This window comes from Eschrichtius robustus, chromosome 2, assembly GCF_028021215.1.
Source record: "Eschrichtius robustus isolate mEscRob2 chromosome 2, mEscRob2.pri, whole genome shotgun sequence".
Lineage (NCBI taxonomy): Eukaryota > Metazoa > Chordata > Mammalia > Artiodactyla > Eschrichtiidae > Eschrichtius > Eschrichtius robustus.
Genome location: NC_090825.1, coordinates 118147572 through 118172907, shown reverse-complemented (window position 1 = coordinate 118172907; position 25336 = coordinate 118147572). Strand labels below are relative to the sequence as shown.

Genomic DNA, 25336 nt, shown 5'->3' with positions numbered 1-25336 from the left:
CTTAAACAGTTGATTAACATAATTACACCTGCATTTTTGAAAAATCAAAATTGGCTGAAGTATGATAATCAGTTTCAGGGGGAATAACCGGAATCAGAGAGACCAGTTAGGAGATGATGGTAGCCTGGATGAAGGTAATACTAGTGTCGATAAGGAGAAGCGGGGTGATTAGAAAGATATTTAGAATATAAAAATATTTAAGACCCAGTGATTGATGGCTTTCATGGGGAGAAAAAGTGGAAAGACTCAAGGATAATGAACACCTCTCTGGGTTGGGAACTGATGGTTAGTGCGTCATTCACTAAGACAGGGAATGCTGGAAAAAAAAACAACAACCAAGATTGAAATAGAAAAAGATAAAGTTAGTTTGGGACATGTTGATATTGAGGTAAGTGCCTGTGGAATGTGTGTGTGTGTGTGTGTGTGTGTACATATATAACCGAAACACAGAAAACAAATCCGGGCTGGAGATATGGACTTTGAGATTCATCAGCATGTACAGGCATACCCCAGAGATATTTTGGGTTCCATTCCAGACGACTGCAATAAAGCGAGTATCTCAATAAAGTGAATCACAAATTTTTTGGTTTCCCAGTGCATATAAACGTTATGTTTACACTATACTGTAATCTATTAAGTGTGCAATAGCATTATGTGTAAAAATACAATGTACATACCTTAACTTAAAAATACTTTATTGCTAAAAAATGTTAACTATCATCTGAGACTTCAGCAAGTCGTAATGGTTTTGCTGATGGAAGGTCTTGCCTTGATGTTGATGCCTGCTGACTGATCAGGATGATGGTTGCTGAAGGTTGGAGTAGCTGTGGCAATTTCTTAAAATAAGGCAACAATGAAGTTTGCTGCATCGATGGAGACTTCCTTTCATGAACTGTTTCTTTGTAGCACGCAATGCTGTTTGATAGCATTTTACCCACAGCAGAACTTCTTTCAAAATTGGAGTCAATCCTCTCAAACTCTGCCGCTACTTTATCAACTAAGTTTATGTAATATTCTAAATCCTTTGTTGTCATTTCAATAATCTTCACAGCATTTTCACCAGGAGTAGATTCCATCTCAAGAAACCACTTTCTTTGCTCATCCATAAGAAGCAACTCCTCATCCATGAGAAAGTTTTACCATGAGATTGCAGCAGTTCAGTCACATCTTCAGGCTCCACTTCTAATTCTAGTTTTCTTGCTGTTTCCACCACAACTGAAGTTACTTCCTCCACTGAAGTCTTGAACCCCTCAAAGTCATGAGGGTTGAAATCAACTTCTTCCAAACTCTTTAATATTGATATTTTGATCTCTTCCCATGAATCATGAATTTCTAATGGCATCCAGAATGGTGAATCTGTTCCGAAAGGTTTTCAGTTTCCTTTGCCCAGATCCATTAGAGAAATCACTATCTTTGGCAGCCAAAGCCTTATGATATGTATTTCTTAAATAATAAGACTTGAAAGTCAGAATGATTCCTTGATCCATGGGCTGCAGAATGGATGTTGTGTTAGCAGGCATGAAAACAACATTAATCTGGTTGTACATCTCCATCAGAGCTCTTGGGTGACCAGATGCATTGTCGATGAGCAGTAATATTTTGAAAGGAATCTTTTTCTGAGCACTAGATCTCAACAGTGGGCTTTAAATACTCAGTAAACTATGTTGTAAACAAGTGTGCTGTTACCCAGGCTTTGTTGTTCAGTTTAAAGAGCACAGGCAGAGTAGATTTAGCATAATTCTTAAGGGCCCTAGGATTTTCGTAATGGCCAATAAGCATTGGCTTCAACTTAAAGTCACCAGCTGCATTAGCCCCTAACAAAAGAGTCAGCCTGTCCTTTGAAACTTTGAAGCAAGGTACTGACTTCTGCCCTCTAGCTATGAAAGCCCTATATGGCATCTTCTTCCAATATAAGACTATTTCATTGACATTGAAAATCTGTGGTATAGTGTAGCCAAATTCATGAATTATCTTAACTAGATCTTTTGGATAATTTGCTGCAGTTTCTACATCAGAACTTTCTGCTTCACCTTGTACTTTCACGTCCTAGAGATAGCTTCTTTCCTTAAACCTCATGAACCAGCCTCTGCTAGCTTCAAATTTTTCTTCTGCTTCTTCCTCACTTCTCTCAGCCTTCATAGAATTGAAGAGAGTTTGGGCCTTATTCTGTATTAAGCTTTGGCTTAAAGCAATGTTGTATCTAGCTTGATGTTCTATCCAGGTCACTAAAACTTTCTCCATATCAGTAATAAGGCTGTTTCACTTTATCATTCATGTGTTCTCTGGAGTAGCACTCTTAATTTCCTTCAAGAACTTGTCCTTTGCGTTCACACCTGGCTGTTTGGTGCAGGAGGCCTAGCTTTCAGCTTGTCTTGGCTTTCAGCATGCCTTTTTCACTAAGTTTAATCATTTCTGGTTTTTGATTTAAGGTGAGAGACATGTGACTCTTCCTTTCACTTGAACACTTAAGGCAAATTGTAGGATTATTAACTTGCCTATTTTCTTTTTTAAAATTTTTTAAAATTTATTTTATTTTTGGCTGAGTTGGGTCTTCATTGCTGCACGAGGTCTTTCTCTAGTTGCGGCGAGCGGGGGCTACTCTTCGTTGAGGTGCGCGGGCTTCTCAGGCTTCTCGTTGCGGTGGCTTCTCTTGTTGTGGAGCAGGGCTCTAGGCGCATGGGCTTCAGTAGTTGTGGCACGTGGGCTCTAGAGCGCAGGCTTAGTAGTTGTGGCGCACAGGCTTAGTTGCTCCATGGCATGTGGGATCCTCCCAGACCAGGGATCAAACCCATGTCCCCTGCATTGGCAGGTGGATTCTTAACCACTGCGCCACCAGGGAAGTCCCTTAACTGGCCTATTTTCAATATTGTTGTGTCTCAGGGAATAGGGAGGCCCAGGGAGAGGGAGAAAGATGGGGAACATCTAGTTGGTAGAGCAGTCAGAACACACATTTATCTATTAAGTTCACTGTCTTATATAGGTATAGTTCATGGTGCCCCCCCAAACAATTACAATAGTAACATCAAAGATCACTGATCACAGATCACCATTATATTTATTATAACAAATATAATAAAACGAAAAGTTTGAAATATTGTGAGAATTACCAAAATGTGGCACAGAGACATAAAGTGAGCAAATGCTTTGGAAAAATGGTGTCGATAGATATGCTCATTGCAGGGCTTTGAATTTGTAAAAACTTTCAATTTGTAAAAACATACAATATCTGCAAAATGCAATAAAGTGCAATAAAATGAGGTATGCCTGTGTATGGTGTTTGAAACCATGAGATCTCTAAGAGAACCAAGCAAAAGTGTGCCAAATAAGAATAGAAGAGGCTTAGCACAGAACTCTGAGAAACATCTTCATTTAAAGGAGAGGTAAGGAAACATTTTTAAAAAATGACAAGGAAGATGCAGAGTTCAGAATCATGAAACTAAAAGCAAATAGCATTTCAAGGAGATGAGGAAGACCAACAGTAGCAAATCCTTCAGAAAACTCAAGAAGAATAAGTATTAAAATGGTCCATTGGATTTAAGAAGATGGTCATTGTGGAGGATTCTGATAGATGTCTGCCAAAATCTGTTCTCCTTTTCTATATAGTAATAGAACTGTACCCAGGCACATGGTGACTCAGCCTCCCTTGTAGTTAGGTGTGGCTAATTAAGTTCTCACAGATTGTGAACAGAATTTTTATTTGCTACCTCTGGGTCTGGAATGGAAGACATCTGTATGTGTCTCTTCCCTCCTAGCCAGCTAGACCCCAGATGTGGCAGTGACCCAGCTACAAGTCATGTAGATTATACACTGAAACAGGGAATGTAAGAGGAATTACTTGAAACAAATTTTGGTTCCAGAAGGACCATGAGGAGCAAAGCTGCCCTATCTACCCAATCATTTACATTGCGGCTGGTACAAGAAAGAGATACATACTTTTACAAGCCACTGTGTAGTTGTGCTGCTCTATTTCAGTAGTGTAACCTTACCTAACTTATACAGAAATCTTTGATGAGCTTTACAGTAGCAGTTTTCAGTAGAGTGGTTGTGATAAAAATTAGATTTCACTGGGATGAAAAGTGAGAGGGATAAGGAAATAAAAATGTCAACCCTTTTGAGAAATTTAGCTGCAAAAGAAAGAAGTAGATTGGTATCTGGAGGGGAATTTAGACTCAGGAGGGTTTTTTAAGCCTAGAGAAATGTTTTTAAATGCTAATTTGCAGTATTGAGTAAAGAGGCAGAAAATTAAGATACACAAGAAAGGATGTAATCAATGTGAAGCGCCTAGAAAGTGGTCAAAATAGGATCCAGGGATCCTATATATGAAGGGATTGGACTTAGGTGGAAGGGACCTTAGCAGAGGAAATTTTCCAAGTACATATGCTATCAAGAGTATAGGTTTGGGGACAGGAAATTGAGATAATTCCCATCTGATGGATTCTATTTTCTCTTTAAGGTATTAAGCAAGTTCATCTGCTAAAAGGGGTTGTGTAAGTAGTAGGGTGAGAAGTTTAAAGTAAGATAAGTAGGTTTGAAGTAGTTGTTATGGAGAATAAAAGAGAAAGCTGATTAGGAAAATATAAAAAGACTTCTTGATCTTGAAAGCCCAATTAAGTTTGGGTGTGATAAACTTAGTGGCAATAGTATTGATACTTTTCTAAGTTTGTCTTATAGAGTACAGCATCCCAGGTGTAAGAGAAAAGAGATAACTATATTCATGTAATGTGGAGTTTCATCAGGTGGTGAAGGAAATCCTAGAGTGAAGGCAAGTTGAACAAGAGAATTGAGAATATGAGCATGAAGTGATCGGGAGTGGTAAAACAGGGAGTCAGCTGGATGGGAAGGAAATTAAAACAGGAGGGTGTTGATAGGTGGTAGTAGCATCATGGAATGGAGGTCATGACAAGGTCAAAGACAAGATGTGACAGGAGTAGCAGGATGAGAGGGCTAAAGGCATAGAAGGTTGTGTTCTCAGAGGGAGAGATCTGAAATCATATTTCATAGAAAGAACAGTTCTGGGTAGTGAAAAAGTACAGCATGTAGCCAAGGCACTAATGACAACTGGAGCAGAGGACTGAGAGGCCATGTTAGATTAATCAGTGGATGCAGGAATGCAGTAGTAGTATAGGGACTTGAAGTAGAAAGGAGATGAGGAAAACAATGTGTTTGTAAGTGAAAATGTCCTTATGTCCTTTCTTTCCCATACTCTTGGCAAATTCCAAGCTAAAGTGTTATTTTGTTCTTATTGGTAAGGGTTTTCAAGAAAATCAATTCTGGGAGGCTGAGCAGTCTCTTGCATCTCCATTTTGTAAGTGACCTCTTCCCACTGGACAACTTACAGTCCTTTAATATAAAATTGGCTGATACAGTTGGATTCCTATGCACTGGTTTATATTTAACTATAAATAAGGTATCTGAAGCATAAGAGCAAAATCTGTTTTTAGCAATACATTGTAAGAGAACTGGTTGGTTTACTTATATCTGGGCATCTGAGCTCCTGAAGGCCTGGCCACTCTCCATTAGAGTCAGGAAACACATAGTTCTTTCCAGAAATAGACAAGTCCTCCTGTTCAGATAGCTGGAAAAACTCGAAGCAAGAGGACAAGTACCTCGTCCTTTTCTCTGCTGATGCACCTGTTAGATTTTCTGCCTGAGCTGTTCTTTCCCCCTCCCCCATTATAGATGAGAGAGACCAAGCTTACTGGGAAAACAAGCTGATAGAACACTCCCACCTTGGTTGTTGACAGCTATAACACTGTATATCTCTTTAAGCTAGTAGTCCTCCATCTTTTCCCCACTAAGAACAGTAAACACAGGAGGTAACCTTAATACTTAATTTTGATTAATATGAGTTTTTGTTCTCTATGTAAGGAAGTTTTCGTTTAGGGAAGAAGAACTTACTCCAAGTTCCACTTCTGAAAATAGAAAATTAGAATTTAGTTAGCCTGCATGGAGAGACTTTTGTTCCCTCCATTTTTCTTGAATTCAAAGAGTAATTAATCAGTCCACACAGTTCGAAAGAACTGGTGGTGAAATTTTAGCATTCAAGGACTGTAAACATTAGATTATTTTGGATATGTTAGGGCAAGAGGTTTGACTTCCAGGCATTATTAACTGACTAATACCCAGCCCCTCTATAATGTTAAGATTAGAATATCTTCAAGAGGCAGTGCGTGGCATTGACTCCAGTCTGTGGCCCCACCTCAGGCATAAAAGCAATCATTTAACTCACCCTCATGCACCTCCTCTTTCTCATGCCTACTCTCTCTCTCTCACACACACTTCCTTTCCTTCTATACCCTTACTCATTTTGCTCATCTACATTTTCCTTCCACAACATACAGACTTTAGACTTTTTGATGAAATTCATTGGAAAGATCCTCCCCCAACAATGAAGGCTTTCTCTTCTGTAATATAGTCAGGTTACTAAAGGCAAGAGTGGTTGGTTGGTACTTGTACAGCATGAAACAAAACTTCCTCCTACAATGACTTGAAAAAAGTTCAAAAATTAGAATGTTAAAGGACTATCTTTTCATACTTTTCAGTACTCTACAAATATCTGAGAAAAGTGGTTTTGAAACTTTGGATTGCTACCCATTAGTAGGTCATGAAATCAATTTAGTGGATCATGACCACATTTGAAAATTAAATAGAATGGAATAATACAGGCAATTTCGGATTGTATCACAAAAAAAGCTAAGCACTGTTCACAAAACATTTCTTTCATACAAAACATGTATGTTATATAATATATACAATATAATTTTTCAGTTGCCTGTGATTTTTTAAAGTTTGAAAATTAGTGCCCAGTGTATATCTATTAAATTCTGGGATAACACAGGAGGCAAAAAATTATACACATTAGCAAACAAGTCCACTCCACAATAAACAAATTATTATTCGGGAGCCTGTATTCAACTAGGTTGCATTTTACCTTTGTAACATTAATGAGACATCTGGAAAATTGTAACTTCATATTCCAGTATTCTGTGGGTGGCCACAATATTAATGTGTCTTCAGAATAACCCTCCAGGCTGAGTAAGGAAGAGACACTAAGAAAATTGCCTTCTGGCCCATTCTAACAAGGTGTTTATGTTTATGATTGTATCATAGGACATGATTTTTCAGGTATATTTTCAGCAGTAATAAACATTTTAAAATGTTAACTAAAAAGTGGTGAATTTAAAGAAAGAAGAATGACATTTCTGAATAGCAACCATTATTCAACCACAAGAAAAACCGCAAGAAAGAAATAAAATGAAGAAATACTTGAACACTTGAAATACTTTGAAAGTGGTCTGCTTTATTTTATCATAAGCATAATTGTGAATGAGAGTTCAACTGGAGAGAGGGCCATGAGCAAAAACTGATTTGGTGTTATTATTTAAGGAGGCAAATTAATTACAAATTAAGACCTCCTTGGTTAGAGAATAAATTGCTATCTAACTACAACCACAGGTAAAGATAAACATTCACTTAAAAGTAAAGGTGGGTAGAACATGCGAAAATATAAAGTAACATCAGTACAACTTCAAACACACACATTTTGGGGGAAATAATGTTGGTATGGAAGTGCCACAAAACAACATACCTATGAGATATAAAAGTTAATTACGGTCACTGAATATTGAACCCAAAGCTATTGTAGAAGGTACGATTTTCCTCTATTTCTTTCCCAGGGCATTGGGGCGGGAGGTTGGGGAGAATCGGCTTCAAGAATTTGAACTCATTACTCCCAGAGCCTCCCGTCAGACACACCTCGTACTGGTAGCTCTGGGACAGGGTCCCCGTGCCGCTGACGTCCACCAGGTGGCCCGGAAAGGGGCCCTCGGGCACCGAGCAGCGACCCACCGAGGCCGCCCCGCCCCGCCTGCACAGCCGCACCGCGACGAACACCAGCACCGAGAAGAGGAAGAGCGTCGACACCGACGCCAAGGCGACCACCAGGTAGACGGTGAGCGGGGCCGCCGGCGCCGCGTCCGCCGCTTCCGCTTCCGGGGCCGGCAGGTAGGGCTGCGAGAAGCCGTCCACCAGCAGCACGTGCAGCGTGACGCTGGCCGACAGCGGCGGCTCGCCGTTGTCCTTGACCAGCACCACCAGCCTGTGCTTGGCCGCGTCGCGCTCGCTCAGCAGCCGGGCCGTGCGCACCTCGCCGTTGTGCGCCCACACGCCGAACAGCCCGGGCTCCGTGGCCTTGAGCAGCTGGTACGAGAGCCAGGCGTTCTGGCCCGAGTCGCCGTCCACCGCCACCACCTTGGTCACCAGGTAGCCCGCCTCGGCCGCCCTGGGCACCAGCTCGGTGCAGGGCGCCGAGGCGTTCTGCAGCGGGTACAGCACGAAGGGCGCGTTGTCGTTGTCGTCCGCCACGAGCACGCGCACCAGCGCCTGGCTGCTGAGCGCGGGCGAGCCGCGGTCGGCGGCGCCCACGCGGAACTCGAACGCCCGCAGGGCCTCGTAGTCCAGGGACCTCAGGGCGAACAGGTGGCCGTTGTCCGGGTTGATGGACACCAGGGAGGCCAGGGGCACGTGCGCGTCGAGGGGCGGCAGCAGCGAGTAGGTGACCTGGGCGTTGGCGCCCGCGTCTCTGTCTGTGGCGCGGACGGTGCCGATGTGCAGGGCGGGGCTGTTGTTCTCGCGGACGGACAGGGTGTAGGAGGTCTGGGTGAAGGCGGGGGCGTTGTCGTTGACGTCGGACACCAGTACGGTTATGTTGTGCTCTGTGTTCAGCCTGGGGGTTCCCATATCTGTAACGGTGATGGTGATGTTGTACTCGTCTCTTTCTTCTCTATCTAGTGTTTTCTGGGCTACTAAGGTGTAAAAGTTCTTGCCTGAAGGTTTTAGAAGAAAAGGAAGGTCATCCTGGATGGAAGAAATAGTTTTCCCATTGTCCCCAGAGTCAGGATCTGAAACACTGAAAACAGCAACTACAATGTCAGGGGAGTTCTCTGGGATGGGAGTGGTGAGTGCAGACACTGTCACTTCTGGAGGATTGTCATTCACATCCACTACTTGCAGGAGAAGAGTGCATTTTCCTGAAAGACCTCCCCCATCAGTGGCCTTGATGTCCACTTCATAAGACAGAACTGTTTCAAAATCTACTTTTTTTCTCAGTCGAATTTCGCCTGTCATAGCATTTACCTCCAAAGTTTTGCTAATATCTTCTGAAGGCTGAAAGAATGTGTATGATATTTTTCCATAGACTCCACTGTCTACATCGCTGGCAGAGACAGTGACAACCAGGGAGCCTACGGGGCTGTCTTCGGGAATATGCACCTTGTAGAGCGACTGCTCAAACTCAGGGGCGTTATCGTTACTGTCCACCACTTCAATGCGCACCTGGGCGGTTCCATACCGAGGCGGAGAGCCGCCATCCAGCGCTGTCAGGGTTAATGAGATTTCAGGCTCCTCCTCCCGATCCAGCTCTTTGTCCAACACCAGCTCAGGGTATTTTCTGCCATCGCTGCGATTTCGGGTCAGAACCCGAAAATGGGAGTTGGGGCTGATTTTATAGTTCTGAACATTGTTGCTGCCTACATCCAAGTCCAGAGCATTACTCAGAGGGAACGCAATTCCTATAGGACTGTTTTCCGGTATTTTTAGAATCATTTCTCTTTCAGTGAACACGGGGGAATGGTCATTTATGTCTTGAACTCTCAGTTCTGCCTGAAATATCTCTAACGGTTTTTCCATTAATACTTGGAAATGTAGTATGCAAGGCTCACTCGGACCGCATAGCTTCTCTCGATCTAGTTTGTCATTTATGAGCAAATCCCCAGTCTGAACCTTGAGCTGCAAATGCTCTTTGTTCCCCTGGGAAATGATCCGGGCACCGCGGGTGGACATCTCTGTCAACCCCAGCCCCAGGTCTTTTCCTACATTTGCCACAAAGGAGCCTCTCTCTGTTTCTTCCACTACTGAATAGGGCCCCAACTCGGCGCTCGCCCCATACATGCTCAGCAAAACAAAGAAAACTAGGACTTGCCTTTGTCTCGGATTGTGCATCCATCCAATCTCCATTGCTCTTTCCTGAAAACTGAGTTCACAGGAGCTTGATATATGCCCAGGATCCTGGTAGTCCGGTCCTGCAGTGTAGCAGGTCAGAACTATGTCTCTAAATACAGTTTTAAAGAGGTTTCACACACATTGTGCTCTGACTGAGAAAGCTGTTCTTCAGCTTCCAGGCAGTGTGAAATTGGCTGGATCCTGGAGCTACGTCTGCAGTTCTGTTTCTCACCACCTTAACCTGCAGCGCCACCATGCGTTCTCACTATGTCTTATCTTTTCTGGTTTAACGTTGGATGCAAAATTCTCCTAAATGTAACACATAGACTGTGTCAACCGTGTTCTGTAATATGAAACACTTAGTTCTATTTTCTTGTGGTTTTTATGAGTTCAGAGAGAGCTGTGTTGTTACACAGGAGGAGTACTAAGAGCAAACTTTCATTATGTTGACTGTTTAAAGCTGTTCAGGGTGAATGATTAAATAAAATAATTTAACATTTAAGCTGAAAGAATATAAATTTAGGAGCAAAATATTTCTGAAAAAATATGGGAACAGTTTCACAAGTACATTATTTTCATGGTACATGTTATAGAATTACAGATGAGTGGACACTGCAAAATTGCAATCAGTGATGGTTCTAAAGAGAGTATTTTATCAACGCCTTATTAAGGAGTAGATTACTTCCTCTTCTTTCCAACACCTAAGCCTGAGGACATGAGTTTTTGAAACTTTCAAATTATTGGAAAGTTATTTCCCAAAAAGTCAGTCTAAAGGTTAGGCCTGGCATGTTTTGGGATTTTTTTATCATGACAAGAATAATTTCTGTTTTATTCCTTTTAAAAGACAGGTTTAATGAGATGTAATTCACATACCATACAATTCACTCGTTTAAAGTCTACAATTCAGTGGCTTTTAGTATATTCACAGAGTAGTGCATCCATCACCACAGTCAATTTTAGAACATTTTCATCATCTAAAAAAACCCCAAAATACTCTTTAGTTCAGATTTTCCATTTTTAAAATTTAAATTGAATTCCAGTAAAGATTCATAATGTTTTTATAAATCCAATGTTTTTGTTAACAATCTGTAGAACAATTTTTGATAAATACCTTGTCTGGGGTTAAAGCATTCAATCAATGGGGTCTAAACTTCTGTTATAAAGGTCTTTGTATGCCTTCCTTTGGCCACAGGTGGTCCTGCTAGACCAGGTAATTTTCTTCCAAGCAGTCAACCTGCGGTAGGCAGAATAATGGCCACCCACTGAAAGATGTTCATGCCCTAATTCCCAGAATCTGTAAATATGTTATCTTACATGGCAAAAGAGAATTCACAGATATAAGTAAATTGAGGACCTTGTGGGGGGTAGGTTATCCTGGATTATCTGGGAGGGACAGAACCTTTCCTGGCTATGGTCAGAGGGGTATGTGATTACAGAAGAAGTGGACTAAGAGACACAATGTTGCTGGCTTTGAAGATGGATGAAAGGGGCCATGAGTCAAGTACTGTAGGCAGCATCTAGAAGCTGGAAAAGAGAAAGAAATAGATTCTCCTCTAGAGCCACCAGAAGAGAATGCACCCCTGGTGACATCTTGAATTTAACCCAGTCATACCCATATCAGACATCAGACCTACAGAACTATATAGTAGTGCATTTTTATTGTTTTAAGCAACCAAGTTTGTGGTAATTTTTAATAGTAGCAATAGAAAATGAATACACAAGCATGAAATTTCATGCACCCAGCATCTGAGTCAACAAAAATTCATCACTCTACAAAATTGGATTATCACAGCAAATGCTGAAGAATGTCTGATTCAGCTCTTGTGAGCCATCCTTTCAGAATAAAGTCATTTATGACCCTCTAAATCTTTTTTCAGCATAATTTTTAAGAGGTGTTGTCAAAGACATATGGTTAGTTTTAATAGACAATAACTGGAGCCTATCAGCTTTATTTCCATTTAATTTCCAGAATCTCTAAATTATTTAGTGATAAAAATTCCTCCACATCATTGCCTATACTTTTCTGAAATTAGTTATTTCATTTAGAGCTAATAATAGAATAGCAACTGCTTTCAAAGAAATAGTGTGCTAAAATGAATACGGTATATTTAATTTGAATAAGGGATTTACAGAATGTATATAATAAACTTTCCAAAAAAAAGAGAAAATATATATTAGGACTGACAGAAAAAGACTGAAGGAATAGTACAAAAAAACTCAAGAAATACAACCATAGGGTAATTCTACTCCCTATTTAGGGCCTTCATTTCTGCAATAATGAATGTGATACGTTGAGAAGGTACAGGAAGGTAATCAGGCTGATTCGATCATGATGAAGGTCAATTGTGGTACCTGACCCAGCTTACTTAGGTCAGTGCTTCTGTAAGAACTTTGGGTTTATTGGTCCAGAGCAGTGTGATCTCTGGTATAGAAACAAAAGCAAGCTACAGACTGAAAGTTACATTTCTACATAGGAGTTCAATTCATGCAATAGAAGGATTTCACTTCCTTTGTTAGGAAGACAATGCCACCAGTTAATGCCTGCTGTGATAGCGTATGGGTTAAGAACTGGGGCATTCCATTCAAGTAGACTTAGAATATATTCCAAATTTTTCCTTTTATTACTTCAGAATTGTGAACAAGTAAAAGGAAATAACATGCCAACTTCCTTAGGGTTTGGCAGAGGATTAAAAAGATAATGAATGTAAAGCACTCTGTACTCTTAACTAAATTAGAAATCAAGGAAAACTTGACAAAGATCAGTTAGATCAAACTATACACTTAAGATCTGTCCATTTTATCGTATTATATAACATTTTAACAAAAAATCTTACTGTGACAGCATTAGGATTGGATTCCACTGGAGGTAGCACAAAACTAAAATGATGGTGGCTTAAATGAGATAGAAATTCCTTTATTTCTCATGTAAAAAAAGCTCAGAAGTGAGCAATCCAGGGATGACATGATAACTGTGATTATCAGGGATCCTCATCTCTTTAAAGTTTATTCTATACTGACTGTCTTGGTCCATTATTTCCATCCTTAGTGTTGCTTTATGGCTCAATATGACTGATTGTGTTCCAACCAAGACTCCCACATTCCAAGCAGCAAGAAGCAGTTAGGGAAGGACAAAAAGGGACCCCTTCCTAGATGAGTCACCTCCCTTTTAATGGCCTTCTTGGAAGTCTCTAACAACATTTGCATATACATGTAGTCAAATGTCCCGTTTTAGCTGCCAAGGAGCCTGGGAAAACATGTTCTTTTGACTAAGCACACTAATGCTCTAAATGAAATTTGGAGTGTGTTACCAAAGAAGAAAAGATGAACGGAGATTAGACAGCTACCGCATTTTCTGTCACAAGATGACCAATGTTTCTCAAGTGGGAAAAGCCAATTTCCTACTATGCCCTTTCCTCACACTGGATAAATACAGTGTAGCTTTTTCTCCCCTTTTACACTAGCGAAACTAAATGGAAAGCAATTACAATAACTATATTAAAACTAACACTGGTATATTAATGAAAGGAAGCACAATTAATAAGAGAAAATAAGATTAAAGTGCTATGAGAGCAGAATAAAATAAGAACCAGATTCTCACTGTACCAGTTCTCTCTCCTTCCTGATTGGGCATGCTTCAGTGTGTTAATGCAGTACTGCTCTTATGTACTTAATGGTTTAAAACCTAATAAGAAAAACTCAAGGAAATATAACTAATTATATGGAATTAATTTCCCACTGTTTTTTAATCTAACACACTTCTAAGCTATGCCAGAAAGGACCTGTACATTTATTGACTTCAACAGTGTTTTGAGAGGCAAGATTTAGGACCATTAATCTTCTTACAGTAATGAAGAAAAGATACCATTCTTTAAAACAAGATTTGCAAGCAAGTTTAGTGTAGTTTAAAAGTTCATGATAGGTTGCCAGAAAAACCATCACCTTGAAGTATCATCAATTTAAAATATATGGAACGTGAAAAACAATTACTGTCACTGAATACTGAAACCAAAATCTTTCCTAAAGTTGGGGGTTTCTTCTATATCTGGGCCAGGGGAATGGCCCTGAAAATTGGTCACAATTGGCTTCAGAAACTTGAACTCGCTGGTCCCAGAGCCCCCCTTCAGACACACCTCGTACTGGTAGCTCTGGGACAGGGTCCCCGTGCCGCTGACGTCCACCAGGTGGCCCGGAAAGGGGCCCTCGGGCACCGAGCAGCGACCCACCGAGGCCGCCCCGCCCCGCCTGCACAGCCGCACCGCGACGAACACCAGCACCGAGAAGAGGAAGAGCGACGACACCGACGCCAAGGCGACCACCAGGTAGACGGTGAGCGGGGCGGCGGGCGCCGCGTCCGCCGCTTCCGCTTCCGGGGCCGGCAGGTAGGGCTGCGAGAAGCCGTCCACCAGCAGCACGTGCAGCGTGACGCTGGCCGACAGCGGCGGCTCGCCGTTGTCCTTGACCAGCACCACCAGCCTGTGCTTGGCCGCGTCGCGCTCGCTCAGCAGCCGGGCCGTGCGCACCTCGCCGTTGTGCGCCCACACGCCGAACAGCCCGGGCTCCGTGGCCTTGAGCAGCTGGTACGAGAGCCAGGCGTTCTGGCCCGAGTCGCCGTCCACCGCCACCACCTTGGTCACCAGGTAGCCCGCCTCGGCCGCCCTGGGCACCAGCTCGGTGCAGGGCGCCGAGGCGTTCTGCAGCGGGTACAGCACGAAGGGCGCGTTGTCGTTGTCGTCCGCCACGAGCACGCGCACCAGCGCCTGGCTGCTGAGCGCGGGCGAGCCGCGGTCGGCGGCGCCCACGCGGAACTCGAACGCCCGCAGGGCCTCGTAGTCCAGGGACCTCAGGGCGAACAGGTGGCCGTTGTCCGGGTTGATGGACACCAGGGAGGCCAGGGGCACGTGCGCGTCGAGGGGCGGCAGCAGCGAGTAGGTGACCTGGGCGTTGGCGCCCGCGTCTCTGTCTGTGGCGCGGACGGTGCCGATGTGCAGGGCGGGGCTGTTGTTCTCGCGGACGGACAGGGTGTAGGAGGTCTGGGTGAAGGCGGGGGCGTTGTCGTTGACGTCGGACACCAGCATGGTTATGTTGTGCTCGGTTTTCAGCCTGGGGGTTCCCATATCTGTGACGGTGATGGTGACGTTGTATTCTGCTCTGGTCTCTCTGTCTAGCGGTCTCTCTGTTACTAGGGTATAAAAGTTTTCCATGGAAGATTTAAGGAGAAAAGGTAAATCGTCCTGAATGTAGCAACTTATTTTCCCATTCTCTTCAGAATCAAGATCTGAAACACTGAAAACTGCAACCACAGTCTCAGGCGAGTTCTCGGGGATCTGCCTGGTAAGTGCAGACATGGTGACTTCTGGAGCATTGTCGTTCACATCCATGACTTGAGTCAGAACGGTGTCATTTCCCAGAAAGACTTCCAGTATCTCTGGCCTCGATATTGACCTCATAAGACTGAGTTGTTTCGAAATCAAGTTGTTTTTTCAGTCGAATTTCTCCCGTCATGGCGTTGATCTCAAAGGTTTTGCTAATCTCTTCTGAAGCCTGGAAAAGTGAATAGGAAATCTCTCTATTGACTCCTATGTCTATATCCGTAGCAGTGACTTTGACAATCAGGTAGCCTATGGGACTGTCCTCGGGGATCTGCACCCTATAGAAAGGCGGCTCAAATTCAGGGGCATTATCGTTGATGTCCACGACTTCGATGTAGACCTGAGCGGTGCCAAACCGGGGTGGAGAACCGCCATCCTGAGCAGTGAGGGTTAACCTGAGCTCAGGTTCCTCCTCCCGATCCAGCAGTTTGTCCAGCACAAGTTCCGGATATTTCCTGCCATCGCTGCGTTTGCGGGTGAAGACCCGAAAATAGGAGTTGGGACTGATTATATAGTTTTCAATATTGTTTCGGCCTACATCCATGTCCTGAGCGTTCTTCAGAGGAAACTTAGTTCCAGGAGGACTGCTTTCTGATATTTTTAGCAACATATCTCTGTCCATGAACACCGGAGCATGGTCATTTATGTCTATTACCTGTAGCTCAGCTTGAAAAAACTCTAAGGGATTCTCTAGCAACACCTGGAAACGCAGCATACAGGGCTCTGTCTGACCACACAGTTCTTCGCGATCCAGTTTCTCATTTAGCAGTAAATCCCCAGTCTCCTGATCGAGCTGCAAATACAGTTTGTTTCCTTTGGAAATGACCCTAGCTCCCCGCCTGGAGAGTTCCCCCTGCCCCAGACCCAGGTCTTTTGCTAAATTGGTTACAAAAGAGCTCCCCTCAGTTTCCTCCACCACAGAATAACGCCTAAATTCAGAGCCCGCCTGAGCTAAGCCCAAGAAGAAAAAGAGGAAAAAGACTTGCCTTTGTCTGCAAATGACCTTCCTGCTGGCCTCCATTGTTCTTGCTCGGTATAGCCTCTGGCGAGGGTGGTTCCGCTGAGCTGTAAAGGCCTCAGTACGTTTCTGAGACTGTAGTTATTCCACAAGGTACTTCAGAAATATTCCAGTGAGTAGTCCTTTACAGAGGACCCAGTCCTCCTTCTGTGGCATCCAAGCTTCCCGTGGGCTTCCAGGCTCTGCTGTTGAGTTTTGCCTGTTAATGGAGACGCAGCTGCGGTTCCGGTTTGTACCTTATCGTGCAGCGCCACCACGCGTCCTCAGAGGAACTTACATTTTCTTGGTTGAAAATGGATGCAATGTTCCCAGCTCTTTTTTTTTTTTTTTTAATTTTGGCTGAGCATCCTGGCTTGCAGGATCTCAGTTCCCCGACCAGGCACTGAACCCGGGACCACCAGGGAACTCCCCAATGTTCCCAACTCTTGCCAGTACGTATCACCGAGCTATGTAAGGTTACAATACTATTTTTACTATCTCTGAACCCTAAGGTTGAGGCAATTGTCTGAGGGCCATACAGGAGAAATGATATTAGTAGAGACTACTTTCAATAATGCTAATTGAGTTTGGAGCAAAAAGAAAACATTTATGTAACAGTTTGCCTGAGAAGAAAGACTATATGCAGAAATTTAAGTATATATATATTAAAATATATATATATAATAACATAGAAAACTTTCAGAATTATATACTTTTATTGCCATGAACTATGGGAATAATTAGTAGCTGTGAACCTTGGACACGTTATTTAACCTCTGCCTCAGTTTTCTCATCTGTCTAAGGTGGAGATATTAATGGTACTTACTACATAGGGCTGCTGTGAGTTCCTCACATTACAGATGGGGAAACTGAGGCAGAAAGAGATTAACCTCATACACACACACACACATACCAGGCATGTAATGTGATGCCATCAGGTAGCTCAGTTTGCATTAATCCATTGTCATAACTAGAAAACCCCCCAAGATTCACGTGGTAGAAGAATTCATGAGCAGCATTATTTCAGAATGAAGTTATCATATCAAACGATGAAACCGGAAAGGCTGGAGAATCTCTCTAATACGTGTATAATCTGTGATGGTAGCGATGATTCTGTATCTCAGAAGGGTGTCCTCTTCTCTTCTTACAGTGTCAATTTTTAAAAACCTTTTATTTTGAAAATTTTCAAACCCCATAATGAAGGGCAATAGTACTATGAACGCCAGGTACTCATAACTAGCTAGAACAATTATCAATATTTTGCCACAATTGTTTACCCTATCTCCCCAACATTTTCACATCCCAAACTAAATTTTTACCCATAAAACTTCATTATAAATCTCTAACTTTTAACGTCTTAAAAAAACCTCACTACAATGCCCTTACCACACCTAAGAAATTAAGTTAATATTGTTTAATATCCCATCTATATTCAGATTTTTCCAGTTATTTCAAAGTTGTTATGATTGTTTGAATCAAGATTAAACAAGATCCACTATCCATTGCATTTGGTTGGTATGTCTTAATTTCTCTCATTGTGTAAGATTCCCTCCTCCCCTTTTCCATGCCACTGATTTGCTTGAAAAACTAAATTTTATCCTGACGCCATGGAAACAACTTAAGATTTTAATGCTGTGAGGTTCTTTTTTTTTTTTTGTCGTTAGACTATATTCCATTAGTAATGCACAGTAATATTACTATTTTAAGAGTTATCAGCACTAGCTTATGATATATTCAGAATACAGCTCTGCAAAAATGATCTGGATAACTGTTAAAGAAAAAGCAGTTACAGATTATTATAACAAAGCTTCTCCTTAACTCTCCAGAATCTTTAAGTAATTCAATGATAATTTGTTTCTCTTTAATATTACATATTTAAAAGTATTCTTTTTCTTATACTTTTCCGATTCAGCACTGAAGTATATTGAATAGAAACTTTAAAAAATAAACTTTCAAATTAAAGGAGAAAAACGTGTTAAAAAGGTAGGGACTACTGTAGGAAAATTTCTGCAATGTGAGGAAAATAAACAAATGAAGCGATCAAAATTATGTAATATTTCTATTCATGGTCATTAATCTTTTCTGTGAAATGAAGGTCACATATTCAGATAACAAGGAGAAAGCACAGATTGATCTTTCAATTTTTTTTACTTGCGATTTGGATAGATCAGAGCTTTAAAAATAATAGTTGAATAATTGATCCAGAAAAACTGGATTATTAGTTTATTAAAAAATAAAACCACAAATACATATCTTATTCTTTGCAAATATACAAAACACTGAACAGGAATATGAGTATGAGAAAAAGATTTCTCCTTAATTAGGGAGGAACTTGCCAGGTGATATCTAACAAGAGAAAACAGTATAGCATCATAGCAAGGCCCCAGAATCAGAAGATTTAGGAGAGATGCTTAGCTCTGCCATTTGTTAGTTGGTGACCTTAGTGAACTCACTGAACGTCTATGAACATCTATTTGCTCATTTCTAAAATACCTCCCGTCATAGGATTACTTCTAAAATTAAAAGTGTTAAAATAGTGTATGATGCATAGTAAGTGCTTTTTTTAAAAGTTAGGGTAGGTATACTTGTAGAGCACTCTAATCAACTTAGAAAATAAAACTAGCAATAATATTTGAAGACAGTGAATTCCAATTTAAAAACATCTCAAACAAGATTTGTCATGTAATAGACTGCACACAAAGCATAATTGAGACAAAAGGTGACAATAAACAATCCATGCTTTGTGGAGTGTTCTTGGGGCTGAAGCTGAATCCTTTTCTGTGTAAAGAAATTTATTCTATGACCTTAAGAATACTTGCAATGATGTGAAAGCACTCCTCTACAGGTAAATCGAGATAAATTTCTTAATAGGAATATATTCACAGATATAACACCGACATTTATTTTTCATTCTTTATCAGAAACCCAAATCATTCTGATATGAGGGATATTCTTCCACTTTTCCTGCCTATGCTCTGGGATGCGAGATTGGTGATAATCGGCTTCAGGAACTTGAACTTCAGGAACTTGAACTCGCTGGTTCCAATACCTCCCCGCAGACACACCTCGTGCTCTGGGACAGGTCCCCGTGCCGCTGACGTCCACCAGGTGGCCCGGAAAGGGGCCCTCGGGCACCGAGCAGCGACCCACCGAGGCCGCCCCGCCCCGCCTGCACAGCCGCACCGCGACGAACACCAGCACCGAGAAGAGGAAGAGCGTCGACACCGACGCCAAGGCGACCACCAGGTAGACGGTGAGAGGGGCCGCCGGCGCCGCGTCCGCCGCTTCCGCTTCCGGGGCCGGCAGGTAGGGCTGCGAGAAGCCGTCCACCAGCAGCACGTGCAGCGTGACGCTGGCCGACAGCGGCGGCTCGCCGTTGTCCTTGACCAGCACCACCAGCCTGTGCTTGGCCGCGTCGCGCTCGCTCAGCAGCCGGGCCGTGCGCACCTCGCCGTTGTGCGCCCACACGCCGAACAGCCCGGGCTCCGTGGCCTTGAGCAGCTGGTACGAGAGCCAGGCGTTCTGGCCCGAGTCGCCGTCCACCGCCACCACCTTGGTCACCAGGTAGCCCGCCTCGGCCGCCCTGGGCACCAGCTCGGTGCAGGGCGCCGAGGCGTTCTGCAGCGGGTACAGCACGAAGGGCGCGTTGTCGTTGTCGTCCGCCACGAGCACGCGCACCAGCGCCTGGCTGCTGAGCGCGGGCGAGCCGCGGTCGGCGGCGCCCACGCGGAACTCGAACGCCCGCAGGGCCTCGTAGTCCAGGGACCTCAGGGCGAACAGGTGGCCGTTGTCCGGGTTGATGGACACCAGGGAGGCCAGGGGCACGTGCGGGTCGAGGGGCGGCAGCAGCGAGTAGGTGACCTGGGCGTTGGCGCCCGCGTCTCTGTCTGTGGCGCGGACGGTGCCGATGTGCAGGGCGGGGCTGTTGTTCTCGCGGACGGACAGGGTGTAGGAGGTCTGGGTGAAGGCGGGGGCGTTGTCGTTGACGTCGGACACCAGCACGGTTATGTTGTGCTCGGTTTTCAGCCTGGGGGTTCCCATATCTGTGACGGTGATGGTGATGTTGTACTCGGCTCTTTTCTCTCTGTCCAGAGGGCTATCGGTTACCAGAGTGTAGTAATTCTCTACAGGTGGCTTCAGGACGAAGGGGAGATCGTCTTGGATGGAGCACACCATCTTTGCATTGTTCCCTGAATCTCTGTCTCGAATCCTAAAAACAGCTATGACTGTCTCAGGTGAGTTTTCTTTAATTGCTGTACTAAGTGATGACATGAGTAGTTCTGGTGGATTGTCATTTATATCTGTTACCTGAACCACCGTCGTACATTTTCCAGAAAGTCCTCTGCCATCTTTGGCCTGAATAGTTAATGTATAAGTTTGCATTGCCTCATAGTTCAATTCAGCTTTAAGATGAAGATTGCCAGATGTTGGATTGATTTGAAACGTTTTGAGAATTCTTTCAGTAGCATAAAAAAATGCATAAACTATTTCCCCGTTACTTCCGGTATCTAAATGTCTAGCTGACACTGTGACAACCAGAGAGCCAACAAGGCTATCCTCAGGCACCTGCACCTTGTAGAGAGACTGTACAAATTCATGGGCATTGTCATTGATGTCCAAAACCAGGATGCATACCAGGGCAGTTCCAGAGCTGGGTGGAGAGCCACCATCCAAGGCGGTGAGGAGTAAACTGAGCTCAGGCACCTCTTCTTGATCCAGCAGTCTATGCAGCACCAATTCAGGATAGATAATCCCCTCGCCACTATCATGGACATTAATGTGGAAATAGGCATTGGGGCTGATGGTGTAGTTTCTCAGGTTGTTGGTTCCAACATCTGAATCCTGTGCACTTTCTAGGAGAAATGCTGCCCCTGGAGTGGTACCTTCTAATATTTTCAAGGGAATCTCTCTATCTAGAAATACTGGAGAATGATCGTTGATGTCTCTGACCCATAACTCAGCACGGAAAATCTGAAGAGGCTTTTCCAGTAACAACTGGAAAGGCAGCACACAAGGCTCTGTGGGGCCACACAGTTCCTGTCGGTCTAATTTCTCATTTAGAAATAAATCACCAGTAAGCGGATCGAGTAGTAAAAATCCTGTGTCCTGGTCTGAAATGATTCTAGGTCCCCGGGCTGATAGTTCCCCCAACCCGGGGTCATTTGCTAGGTTGGCCAGAAAGGTGCCTTTTTCAGCTTCCTCTTCCACAAAATACAGTAGCGGTTCCCCGCCAGCCCAAGACACTCGCAGAAATACAAAGAAATAGTACTTGCCTTTGCTGCACAGCACGCCCCACTCTGGCCTCCATTCTTTGTTTAACCAGTCTTCCAAAAACACTTTTTCTCTGCCTCGAGCAATTCAGAAATGGCATCAGCCAAATCCTTAGAAATGAGCTGGATAATAGCAATGCTTGTGGGGAGGGATCCCCACTTTCTCCCAACACCTATTACCACAGCTTCCTTTCCTCGACTTTTCTAGTCTGGTCAGCTTTCCTCTTAACACTGGAATCTGCAACATCCTTTATGCGAATATTTTGTTCTCTTTTTAGCCTGCAGCGCCACCTTGCGTTTTGTGGATGTTACTCCCAATTTCAGGAATAGAACAAAAAGATGGCGGATTAAGAGCTGGAGTAGGAGTGATTTTTTTTTTTCCCCTAGTGTCTTTGCTGTTTCATTTCATATTTTTCCTCAACTGGCCACAGTAATCCTAGTATGTAAATGCTTACATCGTATCCCTCTCTGTGAGTCTGCATTCGCAGAAAAATAAATCAGTCTTTTTCCTTAATTTAGGTGCACAAAATTAAACTCTGGCTTCCCACCAGGAGTTAATCCTAAGAAAACCTTTTCCTGTTTTTAAGATTGATAGTAAAGAATATATAAGAAAATGAAGTCTCCATCAAAAAATCAACATATATTGGTCGAGAGCCTTTTGTTTATTTGTAAACTGCTTAACAATAATGCTGTACGCCCTTCAGAGTAACTGACCTTTTTTCAGTTTCTTGTGAATGAAATAATCCTTCCAGTTTCAAGGTCTTCACTCTTTATCCGCCATATTTTTGGGAATATTTTCTACCCCCCATCGTCCACCCTTCACCTGATTTAAGAATTATGTATATGTTAGTGTTCACATGACTGGCATTTCCAAGAGTATGCAATGAATACTCTTAAAATTAATAGTAGCAAGCAGGTGTCATTCTTGCCTTTGTGGAAGCGCTCCTAGTATTTCATCTTTAACTATGATGGCTGATCTCAGTTTGGGGTAAATGCTCTATTTTTTGGATCAAAAAAGTTTTCTTATTTTTCTTTATTCTTTAATATTTTAGAGTAATTTTTGACATCTGTTGAAATTTATTCTTTAGCTTTTTAATTCTTGAGTTCTTGATATAAATGACATTTAACCATTACATATTATTGTTTTAATGCACAGATGGATTTGATGAGCCAGCATAGTTTTAGGATTTTTCTGGCCCATGCTGCTCTGTGTGTATACATGAATGTGTGTGTTTAACTTCTATGGTTTTGGTATTAAACTATCCTGGCCTTGTAGTATGGATTAGGAAGCTTTTCATCTATTTTTATGCAACAGAATAGTTTTTATAATTATATTATCATCTGTTTCTACATGCTTTATTACAACTTGCCTTTTAAATGGGTTGGGTTTGGGTGGTAAATCTATGATTATCTTTTACATTTTACTTTTGGTTATTAATCTGTTCGGGTTTTGTTTCTTTTTAAAGTAATTTGTGGTTTACTTTTTTTTTAATTTTTATTTATTTATTTATGGCTGTGTTGGGTCTTCCTTTCTGTGCGAGGGCTTTCTCTAGTTGCGGCAAGTGGGGGCCCCTCTTCATCGCGGTGCGCGGGCCTGTCACTGTTGCGGCCTCTCTTGTGGCGGAGCACAGGCTCCAGACGCACAGGCTCAGCAATTGTGGCTCACGGGCCTAGTTGCTCCGCAGCATGTGGGATCTTCCCAGACCAGGGCTCGAACCCATGTCCCCTGCATTGGCAGGCAGATTCTCAACCACTGTGCCACCAGGGAAGCCCTTGTGGTTTACTTTCAAAAACCATTTATTTTATCTGGATTTGCAAACATTTTGGTATTATGTTTTCATTGCATTATTCATCTCTAGTTATAACTCTATTCTTATTAGTAATATTTAGTACTTTATCTCCTTTTTATTCTTTTTTGTTTGTTTTTGGCAGTATAGGACATTTTTAAAAATGTTTATTTATTTGGCTGCACCGGGTCTTAGTTGTGGCACACGGGATCTTTAGCTGTGGCATGCGGGATCTAGTTACCTGACCAGGGGTCGAACCTGGGCCCCCTGCATCGGGAGCGCGGAGTCTTAACCACTGGACCACCAGGGAAGTCCCCTCCTTTTTATCCTTGAGGAGACTTGCAAGATCTCTATTTTACTGATCTTTTAAAATACACTTTTTTCAAATAATCTATGACCTTGATTCAAAATCAAATAGTACTAAAAGGTTTATAAGAAAATACAGTAGTTTTCTGCACTTTCCCTCCTCATTTTCCTACTTCCCTTACCAATAAGGAGACTTTTTTTTTGAGGTAACATTGGTTTATAACCTTATATAAGTTTCATGTGTATATTATATTTTGACTTCTGTATACACTATGGTGTGCTCACCACCAAAAGTTTAGTTTTCAACTACACAGTTGACCCCCTTTACACATTTCATCCTACCCCTACACCTCTTCTCCTCTGGTGGCCACTACTCTGTTCTCTATATTTTTGTGTATTTTTTTTTAATTAAAAAAAATTTTTTTTTTGCCATGCCACATGGCACGTGGGATCTTAGTTCCCCAACCAGGGATCAAACCCACACCCCCTGCATTGGAAGGGCAGAGTCTGAACCATTGGACTGCCAGGGAAGTCCCACTACTCTGTTCTCTATATCTATATGTTTGTTTTTGTTTGGTTTGGTTTGTTAGTTTATTTTGTTTTTGGTTTTTTATATTTCACATATGAGTGAAATCATACAGTATTTGTCTTTCTCCCTCTGACTTATTTCATTTAGGATAATATCCTCAGGGTCCATCCATGTTGTAGCAGATGGCAAGATTTCATCTTTTTTGTGCTGAGTAGTATTGCACTGTATGCGTGTGTATCACATCTTCTTTATCCATTTATCTGTCGATGGGCACTTAGGTTGTTTCCATATCTTTGCTATGTTGAATAATGCTGCAATGAACATGGGGTGAATATATCTTTTTAAATTAGTGTTTTCATTTTCTTTAGGTAAATATCCAGAAGTGGAATAGCTGCATCATATGGTAGTTCTATTCTTAGTTTTTTGAGGAACCTCCATACTGTTTTCCATAGTGGCTGCACAAATTACATTCCCACCAACAGTATATGAGGATTCCCTTTTCTCCATATCCTCTCCAACATTTGTTATTTCTTGCCTTTTTGATAACAGCCATTCTGATGGGTGTGAGATGATATCTCACTGTGGTTTTGATTTGCATTTCCTTAAAATTAGTGATGGTTGAATATCTTTTGATGTGGCTGTTGGCCATCTCTTTGTCTTCTTTGGAAAAAATCTCTGTTCAGATCCTCTGCTCATTTTTAAATCAGGTTGTTTTGTTTTTGTTGAGTTACATGAGTCTTTATATATTTTGGATATTAACCCCTTATTGGATATATGATTTGCAAATATCTTCACCCATTCTTTAGGTTGTCCTTTTGTTTTGTTGATGGTTTCCTTTGCTGTGCAGAAGCTTTTTAGTTTGATGTAGTCCCATTTGTTTATTTTCGTTTTTGTTTCCCTTGTCTGAAGAGACATATCCAGGAAGAAATTAAGACCAATATCAAAGAGCATACTGCCTATGTTTTCTCCTGGGAGTTTTATGGTTTCAGGTCTTACATTCAAGTCTTTAATCCATTTTGAGTTGATATTTATGTATGGTGTAAGATAGTGGTCTAGTTTCATTATTTTGCATTTGGCTG

General features: G+C 42.4%; 4 protein-coding genes across 4 annotated transcripts in view; all 4 read right to left on the bottom strand.

Annotated features, from left to right (window-relative positions):
* Positions 1-25336, bottom strand: part of LOC137758502 (protocadherin beta-4) — a 114674-nt gene that overhangs the window by 40573 nt on the left and 48765 nt on the right. The window lies entirely within an intron of this gene.
* LOC137759612 (protocadherin beta-16) lies at positions 7301-10168 on the bottom strand. Its single transcript, XM_068536038.1, has one exon. The coding sequence runs from the start codon at positions 10012-10014 to the stop codon at positions 7615-7617; it is 2400 nt and encodes a 799-aa protein (XP_068392139.1). The 5' UTR covers positions 10015-10168; the 3' UTR covers positions 7301-7614.
* On the bottom strand, positions 12820-16573 carry LOC137758498 (protocadherin beta-8-like). Its single transcript, XM_068534516.1, is given in 2 exon segments — positions 12820-15404; positions 15406-16573. Coding segments are annotated over 2 exon segments (2400 nt in total). The 5' UTR covers positions 16390-16573; the 3' UTR covers positions 12820-13988.
* On the bottom strand, positions 19283-21673 carry LOC137758497 (protocadherin beta-7-like). The gene is given in 4 exon segments (XM_068534515.1): positions 19283-19327; positions 19329-19440; positions 19442-21619; positions 21621-21673. Coding segments are annotated over 4 exon segments (2388 nt in total).

Excerpts from the sequence above, each read along its gene's own strand:
- LOC137759612 (XM_068536038.1), bottom strand. The coding sequence starts at position 10,014 with ATGGAGATTGGATGGATGCACAATCCGAGACAAAGGCAAGTCCTAGTT.